This window comes from Schistocerca serialis, chromosome 4, assembly GCF_023864345.2.
Source record: "Schistocerca serialis cubense isolate TAMUIC-IGC-003099 chromosome 4, iqSchSeri2.2, whole genome shotgun sequence".
NCBI lineage: Eukaryota > Metazoa > Arthropoda > Insecta > Orthoptera > Acrididae > Schistocerca > Schistocerca serialis.
Genome location: NC_064641.1, coordinates 227,340,184 through 227,358,874, shown reverse-complemented (window position 1 = coordinate 227,358,874; position 18,691 = coordinate 227,340,184). Strand labels below are relative to the sequence as shown.

At 39.3% G+C, this 18,691-nt stretch overlaps 2 protein-coding genes across 2 annotated transcripts in view; one reads left to right on the top strand and one right to left on the bottom strand.

Moving 5' to 3' along the window:
* The window catches only part of LOC126473381 (dolichyl-phosphate beta-glucosyltransferase), a 116,830-nt gene extending 107,657 nt beyond the window's left edge, over window positions 1-9,173 (bottom strand). The window contains exon 1 of the mRNA XM_050100390.1: window positions 8,947-9,173. Within this exon, the coding sequence (XP_049956347.1) occupies window positions 8,947-9,018 (72 nt within the window). The 5' untranslated portion in view covers window positions 9,019-9,173. The remainder of the gene's footprint in view (window positions 1-8,946) is intronic.
* Window positions 9,174-9,232: 59 nt separating this feature from the next.
* LOC126473380 (TNF receptor-associated factor 6) overlaps window positions 9,233-18,691 on the top strand; it is an 84,703-nt gene continuing 75,244 nt past the window's right edge. The window contains exon 1 of the mRNA XM_050100389.1: window positions 9,233-9,322. The gene's annotated coding sequence lies outside the window, so the exon portion shown is untranslated. The remainder of the gene's footprint in view (window positions 9,323-18,691) is intronic.

Below are 18,691 nucleotides of genomic sequence, written 5' to 3'. Positions count from 1 at the left end.
ATAATATTTGGCAGTTTCTGGGTCATTACTCTTTCTTGTTGTTAGATAAAGTTCTCTTTTGTGGTTACAAGATACTTTTATTCCTTTAGTAAGCCAAGATTTTTGCATGGTTTCTTATAATTAGATTTAACTACTTTCTTGGGGAAACAGTTCTCAAATTCTCTTACAAGTGTATCATGAAATAAGTTATATTTTAAATTAGCATCGGATTCCTTGTACACCTCATCCCAGTCTAACTGCTGAAGATTTTCTCCGAAATTTCTAATTGTTGAGTCATTAATTGAACGCACTACTTTGGAGGGTAGTTTTGAATTACTGAATGGAGCTATGTCATATACTGTAACTAGCTGAGCATCATGATCAGAAAGGCCATTCTCAACAGGACAAGAATTTATGTTTTTAGTAGGAAAATTAATGACAGATGTCAAATTGAAAGAACCGAGCAAGACTTTCAGGTCATTCTTCCTATTACACTCTTTCAGTGAATCAACATTGAAGTCCCCACAAATAATAATTTGCTTTCCCCTATCTGACAGATAGCACAACAAGGCATCCAAGTTTTCCAGGAATAAATGAAAGTTTTCTGAAGGTGACCTATATACTGTTACAATTATAAAAGAGCCCTCCTTCAGTTTAAGTTGACAGGCACATGCTTCTATATGTTGCTCTAGACAAAACTTTTTTGTATCTAAGCTTTTTACACAGTGATAACTTTTGACATATATGGCAACTCCTCCTCTCACCTTATTATCTCTACTCATATGTGCAGCTAGTTTATAATCACTGATATTTACCTTTTCCGTATCAGACACAATGTGATACTCAAGACAGGCATAGTATATCTATTACATTATCAGATTCAATGTCATCTAAACAAACCAGGAGCTCATCTACTTTATTCTTCAATCTTGCAATATTTTGGTGAAAAATGGTAACATTATTTTTTACTTTACTTTTGTGAGAATCTACTTTTTTCTTTAATCCACCAATATTTTGATAAATATGATACCATTATTATTTACTTTATTGTTGTGAGAATCATGTGACTTTTGGACCTCTTTAGCACCTGCCTGCCTGAACTTCTCATGGGACACTGTGTCACCCCTTATGGATTTCGCTAACAAACCTGCCAGTTTACCCTTCCCTTTCCTATCGAGGTGTAGGCCACGCCTTGTGAAATCCCCCCAATCAATAGCCTCGACAGAAACCAATCCAATGTCTGATAAAGTGGCCACTCTAGGCAACTGATCCAACTCCATATTTACCCTCCTGACAGAGCGGTTCAACTGGGGCTAATCATGCCGCACGAAAGCAGGCACAGGCCCAACACTGATATGGGTGGTTTTTTTCACCAGGTCACAGTCAATTCTGTAGCCCTGATCCCTACCAATACTGTTTCCCACTCCACCCACTAACATCACATGATCCTGCTTTGAGAAACCCTTGCACAAGGAACCTATATCCTCTGCCTAAGACATGCACTTGCCTTGAAAAAGTTTGTGACCTGATACCTGTCACCTAATTTTTCCTGCAAAATCTGGCCCACACCTCTTCCATGGCTGCTACCTAGCAACAGAACTTTCCTCTTACTTCCTATTTTTTTTTAACAGTTGGTTTCCTAGTGAGATACATCTACTTCTACTGGAGCCTCTTCCTTACTTAACTGTGGTAGCAAGGCAAATCTATTGGTTATGCCAATTGGGAAACTGTCAGACACTGTCCTCTTTCTGTAGCCCCTGCTCCCAGCTACCACTTCCCACTGCTCTTTACTCTCCTCCCCCCTTAACCTCTTCAGTTCCTCCCTTGCTCTATCCAAATCAGCCTGAAGTGCTCTAATTTTCTCCTCCTGTTCAGCTATAATCCTATCTCTCGAGCAAACCCTGCAAAAGAATGGAAGAGTCTCGTTTGCTTCCCCAATTCCCATGCCGCTACAATTTCCCCAATGAAACCACCTGTTACAACAGCTGCACAAAACCCCTGAACTAACTTTCCTACTGCAGCTCACACACTTAGTATCCATGGTAGTTTGGAAATTAGTTAGCCTAAGAGATTTACTAAGTTATAATGATAATATATTAAATACAGATGCAAAAGGACACTAAATATGCTTTGGAAACGAATATGTAAGTAAACTATTACCACATGCATTTAAATTTGTGGTATAACACTAAATACGCACGATCAAAAATTACGCCTAAACAGCCAAATGTAACCAAAACGAACTTATAGCTTACTGTATAGACTGTTTCCTGTTTGTAGTGGTCCATTCTGTTTTAGTTTTGTGTGTGCATGTTGAACATTTACATCCTGCTTTCTCCTAGCGTTATACAGGTGGATACTCTGGTTAGTTGACTCAAGATTGTTGCTATTTTCTAAGATTTTCCTTACAAATATTATTACTTGTAAAATGTACAGACATTGTAGTGGAAGGATATGTAGGTTCTTGAATAAGGGCTTACATGAGCTTCTTGATGCAGCATTTTCTATGGCTCTTACAATTCTCTTTTGGCATATACACTACTGGCCATTAAAATTGCTATACCAAGAAGAAATGCAGATGATAAATGGGTATTCATTGGACAAATATATTATACTAGAACTGACATGTGATTACATTTTCACGCAATTTGGGTGCACAGATCCTGAGATATCAGGAGAAAGAAATCTGGCGTTCTACGGATCGGAGTGTGGAATGTCAGATCCCTTAATTGGGCAGGTAGGTTAGAAAATTTAAAAAGGGAAAAGGATAGGTTGAAGTTAGATATAGTGGGAATTATTGAAGTTAGGTGGCAGGAGGAACAAGACTTTTGGTCAGGTGAATACAGGGTTATAAATACAAAATCAAATAGGGTAATGCAGGAGTAGGTTTAATAATGAATAAAAAAATAGGAGTGCGGGTAAGCTACTACAAACAGTGTAGTGAACGCATTATTGTGGCCAAGATAGACACGAAGACCATGCCTACTACAGTAGTACACGCTTATATGCCAACTAGCTCTGCAGACGATGAAGAAATTGATGAAATGTATGATGAGATAAAAGAAATTATTCAGGTAGTGAAGGGAGACGAAAATTTAATAGTCATGGGTGACTGGAAATCGAGAGTAGGAAAAGGGAGAGAAGGAAACATAGTGGGTAAATATGGATTGGGGGACAGAAATGAAAGAGGAAGCCGCCTTGTACAATTTTGCACACAGCATAACTGAATCACAGCTAACACTTGGTTCAAGAATCATAAAAGAAGGTTGTATGCATGGAAGAATCCTGGAGATACTAGAAGGTATCAGATAGATTATATAATGGTAAGACAAAGATTTACGAACCAGGTTTTAAATTGTAAGACATTTTCAGCGGCAGATGTGGACTCTGACCACAATCTATTGGTTATGAACTGTAGATTAAAACTGAAGAAACTGCAGAAAGGTGGGAATTTAAGGAGATGGGACCTGGATAAACTGAGTAAACCAGAGGTTGTACAGAGTTTCAGGGAGAGCATAAAGGAACAATCGACAGGAATGGGGGAAAGAAATACAGTAGAAGAAGAATGGGTAGCTCTGAGGGATGAAGTAGTGAAGGCAGCAGACGATCAAGTAGCTAAAAAGACGAGGGCTAGTAGAAATCCTTGGGTAACAAAAGAAATATTGAATGTAATTGATGAAAGGAGAAAATATAAAAACGCAGTAAATGAAGCAGGCAAAAAGGAATACAAACGTCTCAAAAATGAGATCGACAGGAAGTGCAAAATGGCTAAGCAGGGATGGCTAGAGGACAAATGTAAGGGTGTAGAGGCTTCTCTCACTAGGGGTAAGATAGATACTGCCGACAGGAAAATTAAAGAGACCTTTGGAGAAAAGAGAGCCACTTGTACGAATATCAAGAGCTCAGATGGAAACCCAGTTCTAAGCAAAGAAGGGAAAGCAGACAGGTGGAAGGAGTATATAAAGGGTCTATACAAGGGCAATGTTCTTGAGGACAATATTATGGAAATGGAAGAGGAGGTAGATGAAGATGAAATGGGAGATACGATACTGCGTGAAGAGTTTGACAGAGCACTGAAAGACCTGAGTCGAAACAAGGCCCCTGGAGTAGACAACATTCCATTGGAACTACAGACGGCCATGGGAGAGCCAGTCCTGACAAAACTATACCATCTGGTGAGCAAGATGTATGAGACAGGCGAAATACCCTCAGACTTCAAGAAGAATATAATAATTCCAATCCCAGAGAAAGCAGGTGTTGACAGATGTGAAAACTGCCAAACTATCAGTTTAATAAGTCACAGCTGCAAAATACTAATGCGAATTCTTTACAGGCGAATGGAAAAACTGGTAGAAGCTGACCTCGGCAAAGATCAGTTTGGATTCCACAGAAATGTTGGAACACGTGAGGCAATACTGACCCTACGACTTATCTTAGAAAATTGATTAAGGAAAGGAAAACCTACATTTCTAGCATTTGTAGACTCAAAGAAAGCTTTTGACAATGTTGACTGGAATACTCTCTTTCAAATTCTAAAGGTGGCAGGGGTAAAATACAGGGAGCGAAAGGCTATTTACAATTTGTACAGAAACCGGATGGCAGTTATAAGAGTCGAGGGGCATGAAAGGGAAGCAGTAGTTGGGAATGGAGTGAGACATGGTTGTAGCCTCTCCCCGATGCTATTCAATCTGTATATTGAGCAAGCAGTAAAGGAAACAAAAGAAAAATTTGGAGTAGGTATTAAAATCCATGAAGAAGAAATAAAAACATTGAGGTTCGCCGATGACATTGTAATTCTGTCAGAGACAGCAAAGGACTTGGAAGAGCAGTTGAACGGAATGGACAGTGTCTTGAAAGGAGGATATAAGATGAACCTCAACAAAAGTAAAACGAGGATAATGGAATGTAGTCAAATTATGTCAGGTGATGGTGAGGGAATTAGATTAGGAAATGAGACACTTAACGTAGTAAAGGAGTTTTGCTATTTGGGGAGCAAATTAACTGATGATGGTCGAAGCAGAGAGGATATAAAATGTAGACTGGCAATGGCAAGGAAAGCGTTTCTGAAGAAGAGAAATTTGTTAACAGCGAGTATAGATTTAAGTGTCAGGAAGTTGTTTCTGAAAGTATTTGTTTGGAGTGTAGCCATGTGTGGAAGTGAGACATGGACAATAAATAGTTTGGACAAGAAGAGAATAGAAGGTTTCGAAATGTGGTGCTACAGAAGAATGCTGAAGATTGGATGGGTAGATCACATAACTAATGAGGAGGTATTGAATAGAATTGGGGAGAAGAGGAGTTTGTAGCTCAATTTGACAAGAAGAAGAGACTGGTTGGTAGGACATGTTCTGAGGCATCAAGGGATCACTAATTTAGCATTGGAGGGCAGCGTGGGGGGTAAAAATCATAGAGGGAGGCCAAGAGATGAATACACTAAGCAGATTCAGAAGGATGTAGGTTGCAGTAAGGACTGGGAGATGAAGAAGCTTGCACAGGATAGAGTAGCATGGAGAGCTTCATCAAACCAGTCTCAGGGCTGAAGGCAACAACAACAACAACAAGATCCTGAGAAACCAGTACCCAGAAGAACCACCTCTGGCCATAATAAGGGCCTTGATACACCTGGGCATTGAGTCAAACAGAGCTTGGATGGCGTGTACAGGTACAGCTGCCCATGCAGCTTCAACATGATACGACAATTCATGAAGAGTAGTGACTGGCGTATTGTGATGAGTCAGTTGCTTGGCCACCATTGACCAGATGTTTTCAATTGGTGAGATATCTGGAGAATGTGCTGGCCAGGGCAGCAGTCGAACATTTTCTGTATCCAGAAAGGCCTGTACAGGACCTGCAACATGCGGTCGTGCATTATCCTGCTGAAATGTAGGGTTTTGCAGGGATTGAATGAAGGGTAGAGGCACGGGTCATAACACATCTGAAACGTAACGTCCGCTGTTCAAAGTGCCGTCAATGCGAACAAGAGGTGACCGAGACGTGTAACCAATAGCACCCCATACCATCAAGCCGGGTGATACACCAGTATGGCGATGTCGAATGCTCGCTTCTAATGTACATTCACCGCGATGTCGCCAAACATGGATGCGACCATCATGATGCTATAAACAGAACATGGATTCATCCGAAAAAATGACATTTTGCCATTCATGCACCCAGGTTCATCGTTGAGTACACCATCGCAGGCACTCCTGTCTGTGATGTGGCGTCAAGGTTAACCGCAGCCCTGGTCTCCGATCTGATAGTCCATGCTGCTGCAAACGTCGTCGAACTGTTCATGCAGATGGTTGTTGTCTTGCAAACGTCCCCATCTGGTGACTCAGGGATCGAGACGTGGCTGCACAATCCGTTACAGCCATGCGGATAAGATGCCTGTCATCTCGACTGCTAGTGATACGAGGCTGTTGGGATCCAGCACGGCGTTCCGTATTACCCTCCTGAACCCACCGATTCCATATTCTGCTAACAGTCATTGGATCTTGACCAACGCGAGCAGCAATGTCGCGATACAATAAACCGCAATCACAATAGGCTACAATCTGACCTTTATCAAAGTTGGAAATGTGATGGTACACATTTCTCCTCCTTACACCAGGCATCACAATAACATTGCACCAGGCAATGCTGGTCAACTGCTGTTTGTGTATGAGAAATCGGTTGGAAACTTTCCTCGTGTCAGCACGTTGTAGGTGTTGCCACCGGCACCAACCTTGTGTGAATGCTCTGAAAAGCTAATCATTTGCATATCACAGTATCTTCTTCCTGTCACTTAAATTTCGCATCTGTAGCAAGTCATCTTCGTGGTGTAGCAATTTTAATGGCCAGTAGTAAAACAACTTTTGCTAGCTGGTGTGTTTCCCCAAAAGATTATGCCATATCGCAGTAAGGATTCTGCCTGGGCGAAGTATGCATCTTTTAGTGTCTCTTTTGATGTTCAATCAGAAAAAAATTTGTCAGTATAGCAAATAGTATTTAATTTATTTGTAATATATTTTGTATGTTGGACACATCTTTGATCTTCTTGGATGCCTATCCCAAGAAATTTTGTAGAGCTTACATTTTCGAGGGTTCTAGTAAACAACTCTGTGTCTGGCACTAGTGGACATTTATTTTGCACTGTGTGTATACGTATTGTAACTCTTTTTTTCTGTGTTTATTACAGATTTGTTTCCAGAAAACCAGTCTGTAATGTGGGTGGTACAATTTTTAAACTCATGTAATAATTCTTCTTTGGTCCTCCTTTTACTATCACATTTGTGGAATCGGCTAGTCAGTTCCAAGTCACTTAAAAAGAGTAGAAACGGAACTGGTCCTAGAATGGAGCCTTGTGGTGCACCATACTTGATGCTTTGCTTTTCTGAGTAGTAGGACTTTATCTTGTTCCCTTCTTGGATAGTAAGCTTAACTAATTGCTCTCTGTTTTGGAGATACGATTTTATCCATTAGGCACAATAAAAAGATTCACACAATCAAAGCTCTCGGCCATTAAGGCCTTTGGCAGCAGTAGACACACACACACACACACACACACACACACACACACACACACACACTTAATGGCCGAAGGCTTTGACTTTGTGAATCTTTTTATTGTGCCTATCGCGATTCAGCATCTCCGCTATATGGTGAGTGGCAGCTTTCCTTCTCTGGTATTGTTACATTCCATCCTGGATTTTCCATCATTTGATTTTATCCATTCATAGGCTGGGCCCCTAATACCTACAGGTTCAAGTTTCTGAAGCAAGATGTTGTGATTGATGACATCAAATGCTTTAGAGAGATCTAGAAATATGGCTAAGATATGTTCTTTATTGTCTATTGCATTTAAGGCTTCATTTAGAAATTCACAAAGTGGTAATACCAAATATTACACATGCAGTGTGTCATCCCTAATGCACAATAGAGAAATATTCACATTACAAAATTCATCAGGAGAGAAGAAAGGGTTTTCAGATATATTCCCTAAACTTATTCTTACACTGTCGCATTACATTAGTAAGCTGTCAGATGGGAGTGAACCGAACACCTTTGTGATTTAGTAATGCACACCCTTTTAAACAAGACTCAAGTTTGGTACGCAAGTCGTGTTTTGATCTTGTATCATGGTCATGATATGCACTATTTCTTTCGTACACTGAGTGGTTATTAATCACAAAGCACATAAGAGACAAAATATACTGTGAGGTCATTAATATTTTATGTTTTCTAAAAACATTTCTGCATATATATGATTTCTTTTAACTCCACTTAAAATATGGATCTTTTATAAGTAATGAATACCTTCTTCACCATTTGTTGGTTACCCCCAAAACATAATGCCGCTGGACAACAAAGAATGAAAATAACCACAACAAGCAACATTAACAGCACCGGTATGAACAGTTGACACCTTAATATGGAGTGCATAAGTTGCTGAACTAGCTCTCATGGTTAAATCAAGAACATGGCAAGACTAATTTAATTAATTGTCAATATAATGGCCTAAGTATTTGGAGGAGTATACTTGGTGTATGTCTTGATTATTATATTTTAATCTTATGTCCTCCTGCACTTACTGAGCCCTATGAAAATGAGTGTACTGTTCTTCTCTTCCTTTTCGTTTTACGTTAGGCCATTGCAACTGAAACACTTTTGCATATCACATATTGTTTACAGTTAGTTGACAGGGCAGTCATCAGGTACATAATTACCGCCAGGATGATCAAACTGCAAAATTTAATTTTCCACACTATGTTCCTGCTGTTCTTTTCTATAGTTGCGTTTCTAACAAGCAGTTAGGTCTGATTTTTGCAGTCTTTCAAATCACACTTCTTCATCAAAAACCACCCTACATCATGGGAAGACGTATTGTTACAATGAAATATTTATAACAAGAGCCGTCACTTAAAAGTTTTATTTAATAAGATTTAAATCTGAAGTTAAAACTCAAAAGAAAACGGCAAAACAACTTACCAACAATACTAAAATAATTCCGGCTAAAACTGCAGCACTAAGTGCACACCATAAATGAGACAGCAGTTCCATATTCCAGGTTATAATGGTCCTTCTCTGCACATTATGGACTGATTTTTCAAATACGCTATGCCACGTCAAAACTTATTCTTTCAAAGCATGTTGTTGACATTGCACAGCTGGCACAGTGTGGATAAACATATGACGTGATGATGAACACCGAAAGCTACAAACTCTGGCGGCAATAGTGAGAGCGTGAAAACGAATCGTAGCGTCTTCTCCTTTAAAGATCTTTGTATTTATTTGTGTGTAACAGGTTGACATGTAAACTACACACTACACAGTGGGCGTATGGATTGGAGAAAGTGTGCAGACGGTATGTAATTGTAAAGAACGTTGTTTATCATACCACTTCTTTGTAAATATTCAAAGAATTCCTAGTATTGAGATTTGCGTCCGTTTCATTTTCTGGCAACGAATATCCGTATTTTTTTTTCCTTTTTCATTGCGAGCTTTCTCCCGCATTCACCTCGCGGTTTTAAAGCCAGACAGATTAGCAAGTGTGAGCTATTGGTTGCGAATAATCTGTTATTTTTGCGTATTTTGTATAAATGGACAAAATAAAAAAATAAAAAAAAAACAGATGACGCCAACTGAAAAGCAAGTTCGCACTAACAGAACTGCGTCAACAAACAGATTACCTATATCGTTCCTGTTTATTAGTATTGCTATAATTTTATGAGATTGCTGAATGTAGGCATTGTGTAGCATAATCATTGAAATAATACATAATCAGCGCCGAACTTCTTAAATTTCACTGGAGAGATTTATAAAATGAAACGTAACTTACCCTTCGTTTAAGGCAATTCTCAAGCCAGCCGTTGCATTCTCGTCAGAGAGAAATCATCCTTGCATTTTTGTGAAATGAGTGCATTGCCAAAGTTCTAGAGCTGTAAAAAAACACCTGGGGCGAAATCATGATCCAGATTTTGAATGACTTGATGGCTTCTGGGCAAGGTAATGGCTATGAGATTAGTGTTAATGCGGAGAAACTGAAATTCCTATCACAGATGATGTGTTTATGTAGCCAAAAGATACATTTCAGATACACTGTTACTTGTGTGTAAAACACTTGTTGCTCTTGCAGACAGGACTATCTTCTCACTTGGAGTAGGGCTAAGGTACTGTGTCCATACTTATCATTCACAAATAACTTAGCATCCCCCCCCCCCCCCCCAAACACCCACCCTTAATACACCTTTACAACCAGTTGCTGCAAAGTCTACAAGCCGCAAAGAACAATTACATGCTCCTGTATCTGACCCCTAATGAGAGTTCTGACCAGAAGACACTCGCAGCATGTAGCCATATTTACATTTTAATGTATTTACTGAGCTCTCCTATCCATTCAGCCTTTGTGGGCACTTCGACACACTAACATGCAATGTTGATTCTACCATCCCCAACTCTCTGGTGCTAGGCTGTTGAGAGTTTCATGTCTTTAGAAACACTGAAATGAGTTCTGCCACTGATATCTTGATATGTTGCCCTGTTGACCCGCAGACAATGCTCAGTGGAAGTGCTCAACAATTTTCCCTCAAGTGACTACCTACTTCCTGACTGAGATTTAGCAGCATGAGAGGAAGTTGCCAAACTAGATCTCAAGAAGGGCAATTTGACACTTCACACTCAAATAACTATTTAAACATTGAGTGTACACTAGATGTAGGGGGATCACATTACCAACAGAATCTGCCAAGCCAATAATGCATCCACCCAAAATCTCCAGGCCATCTATAATGACTACCTACATTTCATTGGAATGGAGAGTGCTGCTCTTCAATCAGGGCAGGTGTAAATCTCTGCAGCAGATCGAATGCCCACCAACTGCAAATAATCTCATAGCAATTTGTGCAGCAATGGCAAAATACTGCTGACTTATTAAGGAGAAGAGAAAGAGATCCTGGTATAAATTGCTGAACATCATAGCATTTTCCATCATAATATACAGCACCTGGTCAAGGCAAAATTCAGTTTCCCATGTTGTGGTATCTTTTGAGGGAAGCTGAAGAAATCATTCTTTCCCTTCTCAATGCAGTCTTGGACACATGAAGCTTTCCTGACTAATGGGGGATGTAATTTTAACAACCCTAGTGGCATTTGGGATGGACCATACATGCCCCTGTGGCTTTCATAGTGTAGTTCTCACCAGCTACTTAGGAACTGCTACACAATTTTGGTTCAGAGGTATAATTTTATGATGACCTTACCCTACTGTAAGTGACTGACCAAACAGTCTTTCCAAAGCAGATAACACAATATTGGTTTCTGTTTCTATCCTGAGAAGGCTTATGACACCACTTGGAGGCACAATATCCTCAAATAGCTTAGTTAACAGGGTTTCAAAAGATATCTACCTATGTTCATACAGTCCTTATTCACATTATTTCTTCTGGTATCATGTTGTAAAAGTCTTGCCAGATGGGTTTGAACAGGATAATCATATCCTTTAAAGCAGTGCACTCAGTGTTGCTATTTTTCTGTAGTCATAAATGGTATTACATCTGCTATTAAGAGGTCAGTACAATATCCATTATGCTTGGATGAGTTTGCTCCCCCAACTCTGAAAAAGCGATGTGGCAGTTACAGGTAATATGAGCATATCCATTTGTGATTTGTCTGTAGCAGTCATAAATTTCAGTAAGTAAAATTCTACACCTACCACAACGGCTTTTATTAAATGCTACCAACTTCAGAGGATTAGTTGTCCCATAAAAATCTGTCAAACATAAAATTTATGATACTAAAACAACCTAATCTCAATGTAGCTGAAAGTAATTGAAATTAATATTGTATGGGTATTGGTAAAAGCTTTTTCATACAATTGCGATACAATTTAATTTAGAAATGGATAAGCTACCAGCCACCAATTTTACTGGATCATGGGTTCTCTTAGGAAATTTAGCTGTGTTGGTTGAACCTTCAGTCTCCATAAGCTCAGTAATTCATTGTACAATATAACAATCAGTTATCAGCCATCACTTTCCAAGTTATTGCATCATGTGAAAAGTACCAACAGGTGTGTGCAATTAATTCAGCAATATATACCTAAGATGCCAACACTGCCCAATTCACTGAAGGACTGGACATCACACAATACCTGGCTACCTGAACTGCATGAGAAACATTGCTGCATGTTTACTTGTAGATGCTTGTTTTGTACCCTAGCTGAATCTAAGTTTTAATTGTCAAGATTGCTAAAGACTAGTCTTCGTTATTTATTTTTTAACTATAGTATATAAAAAGATTTTGCTTACTGATCATGGTTTATGGTATTTCTCCATATCTCCATAACAGTTTTTGAGCATAGTGTAGCAATTATAAGGCTTTATGGTTTGATATTTTGCATAAGATATTTAATAATAATTGTTAAATGCTGTCTCCTACAACTTCTAAAGGTGTGGGAAAAAAACAATTTGTTGTGTGATATTTGGTGCACTATATATTTCAAAGTTGAAAATAACGACTTCCCGGAAGGTAACTGAAGCTGGTTTTGTGGAGTGGGAAGATACACGGTTGGATGACAGCTTTAATTGGTACAGGAAAGATTCAGTGTTATGATTTGGTTGGAGTGATTGGTGCAAAATAAAGTGTTTCCCCTGTAGAGCGTCCTCCGTGGTTTACCTTGGGTGTGGGGCTGAGCGTCAGGCCTTTGGATAGGACTGGAACTTCCACATGACAACAGTGTTTTGGATTTGTTTAGGTTTTAGATTTTCTGTGATGTTGGTAAGCCATTCTAGGGCATGTGTTAGATGGAAAATGCCAGAAAAGACAGGATCTGGATGCTATGAGGGATGATGAAGTGGTTCACTGGGTATAGGAAATGAACATCCTTCCCACAATTCTTCCCACTCTTCTAAAATTGGTATTCCGCCACCCACCCAATCTTCATAATATCTTGTATCACCATCCACACACCACAAACACTTTGAACATCCTGTACTGTAGAAGATCCATGTGTAAGAACAGTCCAATACACCCACTCAAAGCAACTGAGTCCAATCCCATCATATGCTTATTCCATACTGTCAGAGTATGGAATAAGCTGTGTATGCTGTGTAAGCATTCATGACCTAGACCAGCAATGCTGCAATTTTTGAACAGCATTTTATGTGAGCATGACCACCAGCCAACTGTCCACTTACTAGACTATGGCCTAGAGCACAGCTGATCACCCATTGGCTGCTTCACAGCTCATGGCATCTCGTAATGTAGCAGAATGGGACAGTATAAAACAAAGAGAAGAATGTCATGTGTTAACAAGACTGTGATATTATCACACAATCTTGAGGCGGAGTCATATAATGGGTGGGTATAATTAAATTGCCAATGTTCGGAGTGTTGCAGTGCGGTCTGTATATGTTGCAGGACAATGAAACATCGTAGGTATGTTTATTAATTGGTGTGCTCACAGAGTATGCTGAAAAAATAATAGTTCCACTTACTTTCACTTGGTGAAAATATGGCACAGTAAGTTGTCAGAATGTGTAATGTTTCCTACTTCAGTGTTAGTATGCTGTCTTTCATATGCCAATGCATGCTGATTTCTTTTTTGAGAAGTGACTGTCAATAGTATAGTGTGAAGAAGGTTGAAATTTTTCATACGAAACACAGTTATTGAGAAGGAAAACTGTGAACTGCTGGTAAGATTGTTTTATCGGATTGGCAGCAATAGCAGTGCTGCACAGTGGGAATATCACCAACAGAAATAGTTGCAAAGCACTCATGTGTCAATAAATTGGCTAAAGAGTATGATCAAGAAATTTGAAGAAACAGGTGAATCAGCTGGTGCAGCAGGGACAGAGAAGCTGCCCATTCCAATGGCAGTTGTTGTTGAAGTTGCTGTAGCTATAGCCAACCATGCTGTGCATGGCTCAAATGTTGCAGCCAGTGCTCGAGCTGTGTCATGGGAATTGCCTCTCCATTGGAGAACAATTTGAAAACTTTTGCAGTGCTTTTGACACTGGTAACCCTGCACGATTCAGAATGTGCACCAAATGAAGCCCCAAGATAGGCTACAATGGCATGACTTTGCCCTACATTTTTGGCACACATGGAAATGGATGACGTGGCCCTGGAATGTGCTTTTGACAGACAAGGCATATTTTACTATGATCGGTGCGGCAAGTGCACAGAACTGTTGCGTGGGGGGGGGGGGGGGGGGGGTGTTCTACTCCTCCACATGTTGTGCAGGAATAACCACTGCACTCAGCTTGTGTGACCGTGTGGTGTGGTTTCACGAGCTCCTCCATTGTCTGTCCATTTTTCTTCAAATACTGGGCTTGCATTTGGGAAGATGATGTTTCAAACCTGCATCTGGCCATCCAGATTTAGGTTTTTCATGATTTGCCTAAATTGCTCCAGGCAAATGCTGGAGTGGTTCCGTTGAAAGGGTATGGCCGATTTCCTTCCCTATCCTTGACACAGTCTGCACTTGTGCTCAGTTTGTAATGACCTCGATGTCGACAGGATGTTAAACCCAATCTTCTTTCCTTGCTTCTTCGAAGAGATGACATGTCAAGGGCCTATTAGGTTTACTGTGAGATCTGCACATTATAATGGTGCATGTGTGGCCTTCCAGATCCTCTGACCGGAATTCATGTGACTTCTGGTTGAGGGGATATATGAAAGATTGTGACTGTCAGGGATTTATCTGGAGTCCTTGATCTGAAGGATAACATACAACAATGTATCACTCTGATTACACTGGATGTGCTGCAACAAGCTGTCGATCATGCCGTGTTATGGATGCAGCATGTTGCCGAGTCTGGAAACCATATTGAACATATGTTATAACTTGTGACTATATCCTAGTAAATGTACTAGAACCACCCTTGTCGTGTGTTTGACCATTTCTCCCCTTTTCCTGCACCCACACCACATTCTTACTAGACTGCGGCACTTGAAACATAGTCAGTTTCATTTTAACAACCCAGTACATGCAGAAGCTTTAGTTGTATTGCTATACACTTACTATACCTATGCAAACTAATAAGTTTCTAATGAAATTAAGTGCATAATACGCAATTCCTAAAAAATTGTAGGAGGATTGTACTGCAAACACAAAATATGTTTAGCCAAATGTAAACACACCCTGAGATCATTCTTTGAAAGAATAGTACACAAAACAGCAGTTGTAATAACAATAGAACTCAATGTACAGACACTGATATCATGTTAGCATCAAAAGTCATGGTGTGATTATGAAGTAATTAATGAAAGTTATCAGCATATTGTTATCAGCGAATCGTTTGTGAATTTGTAATGTAAAAATCAAGGTGTTTAAACATGCTAATTTTATCGGGTCAACTGCCACCATTTGTCGAGCTAAATTCTGTAACCAGTTTTATAAGAGTGTATATTTCAATTGTATTCGGTTTATAAACAATACATAGAAAGATTTTGTGATTGTTGAATGTTATATAAGGACCAGCCATGTTACACCAGTTTATGTGGAGTTAGCCTTGAAGTCAATTAGTGTGCCACATTTGACGAGAAATATACAAACGTTAACTATTCAAATTTAGTGAAAATTATGATCTGGATCTCCCCCCCCCCCCCCCAACAATACCTTATGTGAATTGAAGCTGTCCTTGCAACTTATCCACCTTCACTGCTGCCCCAGGATCGTGTGTCTATCATGAGAGGCACAGTTATTTAATAAAGCTACTTAGGAAAATGTTTAAATTTGTTGCCGGTACATAGAAGCAAATGAACAGAAAGTATTTCAGTCAATGAGCCAGATACTGAAGAGAAGATGAACATTACAGCAAATTATAACAGGAACATGGTAGAATATTCAAATAAAACTATTTTGAAAATGCCAGAAGGTACAATGAAAATTTCATAAAAATAAATAAAATATGAAGGGTAGAAGGGGGGGGGGGGGGGGGGGAATGGAGAAGTAATGGCTAAAGTTGAAGAAAAAATTACACAATACAATACATAGAAAGATTTTATAATTGTGAATGTTATGTAATGGCTAGTGGCAGTAGTCACATTACTTCACTTGTTACTGAGTTAGTCTTGATGTCAATTAGTGCACCACAAAAACTGACTGTTTGTAAAGGAAGACAATTCCCCAAAAATTCCACTAAAGCTATCATCATTTATTAAAGAATGGAAATATACTTGTTTATTATTCAGGCAAAGAAAGAAACTGGGTGTAGAAGTACATGGATAGTTGAAGATTGTGGTTTATGGGATAATTTGGTGAGACATTTTATCCAGATGTGGATATCAAATGGCTGATGTTTATGATCCACCATGATTAGCTGATACAGCTCAGGAGTACCTAGAGCACCATGCTCATACCCAGCGTCTTCCTTATTTTCCCATTCATGGTTTTGAAGAGAGTTATTTATTAGATCATTGTTTAATGCATAACTTGTGCTCTGCCTACATCCTATACACTATTCCACTTTTGAGATACATCTCCCGCACTTGCTTCAACTTTTTTGTTAGTGTTCTGAATGTCTCATTTATATTGCTTTCCATATGGCAAGGTAAGATGCTTGAATCAGTTTTATTTCTGGTAAGCGTTACTGTTGTATTTTGCTGACAATGGACTGATGATCTCATAGTTTGATCCCTTAATCCTTGTACAATCAGCCAACCATATGCAGTCTCTATACTGAGACTAGCGAGCCACCACAATCCATATTGCAACAACTTCTCGCACTGTTACAGACATGTAAGTTCTTGTCTGATCCACAGTCACCAATATTCCACCTGTATGAACACTCAACTATGGAAATTGATATACATAAGTCACATATGATGAAAAAGGCTTTTTAAAATTTGCATGAAAGCTGAATTAATGGTGTTCAGTATGGTTCAGATTCCAGTTATTGCCCAGGAATGGAGGTAGATGTCACTCTGGATTCTTAATAGGTCAAAGGTTATTTTACATTCCCTCGCTACTATGATCTGCGGTACCCTGCATTTCACAGGATATTATTGTCTGTGACACTGAGATGCATGCAGTCTAGTGAACACAGAAGCAGATTAACTTTATTCGAGTTATGAAATTCCTCTTTGTTCCAATACCCTGAGAGCACTTTAAACCATTCAGATCTAACAGATTAATCAGTCCAGTCCATCCAGGAAATCCTCCTCCATCTGCAGTATTTACAAGAGTAGGCGATAATGTGCTAGGTACCACTGTGTGTTACAATGAGAGCAACTAACTGTCAGGTGCAGTAGCCAAGACGGCTTCTACAGTACCTACAGGGATGAGTTGTGAAGTGCGTCTTTATGTAGTTGCCTCACTCTTGAGGCATAGGATCATGCACTATTGGAAGGAGAGGTGGCTGGGAATGTGAGACAAGAAGTTGGAGGCAGTAAAGTCAGCTGCCTGGCCATGGTGAAGCTCCATCTAGCAACTGCAGTTTAATGTAGTCCTTCATAACTGATCGTTTGGCACTGCCCATTGAAGTGCGGTTCCCCTTTGCCAAGAGAATCCACCAGTGATGCCTATGATATGAAATCAGTATACCACTTGTTGAAAGATGCTTCCATTTTGCTGATGCTCTGTATTTTGAGTGATTAGATTGCAAATGTGTCTCTCTTCTTGCATTTACCAAATATTTTGGTAAGGAACATCTAATATATACTCAAGGTTGCTGTAACACACAAGTGTTAAATTTTTTCTGGCTCTATATTTGTGAACACTTTTTGTGCAATTATTTTACATTTTTATTACTACTGTGTTATTTTGATGAGCCGATTTTTTATGTAATTCATTTTTGTGAAAGTTTAACTGTTAGCGTTTTGATATACCAGCGACAATTCTGTTATGAGCTGTTATAACAAGGAGTAAAAACAACAATAATAGGACATAATTTTGTAACGTAGAATGATGTGGAAGATGATTTGGAGGAAATAAGATGTTATTAAGAAAAGTGAGATACTGAACATGCGAATGACAAATGTAGTGAAGGCAATAAAACACAAGGCAAAGTGCCTCTCACTCTTACATTCTTGATTGTTGATTGGTATATCACCAGTACTACTCTGTTTACTTGTAAAGAATCTAGTTTCTTGCTCATTCAGTTATGTATTTAATTTTTGTTCTGAATTATTCTTTTTGTTAGCCTTGTAGTTGTTGTGGTCTTCAGTCCTGAGACTGGTTTGATGCAGCTCTCCATGCTACTCTATCCTGTGCAAGCTTCTTCATCTCCCAGTACTTACTGCAACCTACATCCTTCTGAATCTGCTTAGTGTATTCATCTCTTGGTCTCCCTCTACGATTTTTACCCTCCACGCTGCCCTCCAATGCTAAATTTGTGATCCCTTGATGCCTCAAAACATGTCCTGCCAACCGATCCCTTCTTCTAGTCAAGTTGTGCCACAAACTTCTCTTCTCCCCAATCCTATTCAATACCTCCTCATTAGTTGCGTGATCTACCCACCTTATCTTCAGCATTCTTCTGTAGCACCACATTTCGAAAGCTTCTATTCTCTTCTTGTCCAAACTAGTTATCGTCCATGTTTCACTTCCATACATGGCTACACTCCATACAAATACTTTCAGAAACGACTTCTTGACACTTAAATCTATACTCGCTGTTAACAAATTTCTGTTCTTCAGAAACGCTTTCCTTGCCATTGCCAGTCTACATTTTATATCCTCTCTACTTCGACCATCATCAGTTATTTTACTCCCTAAATAGCAAAACTCCTT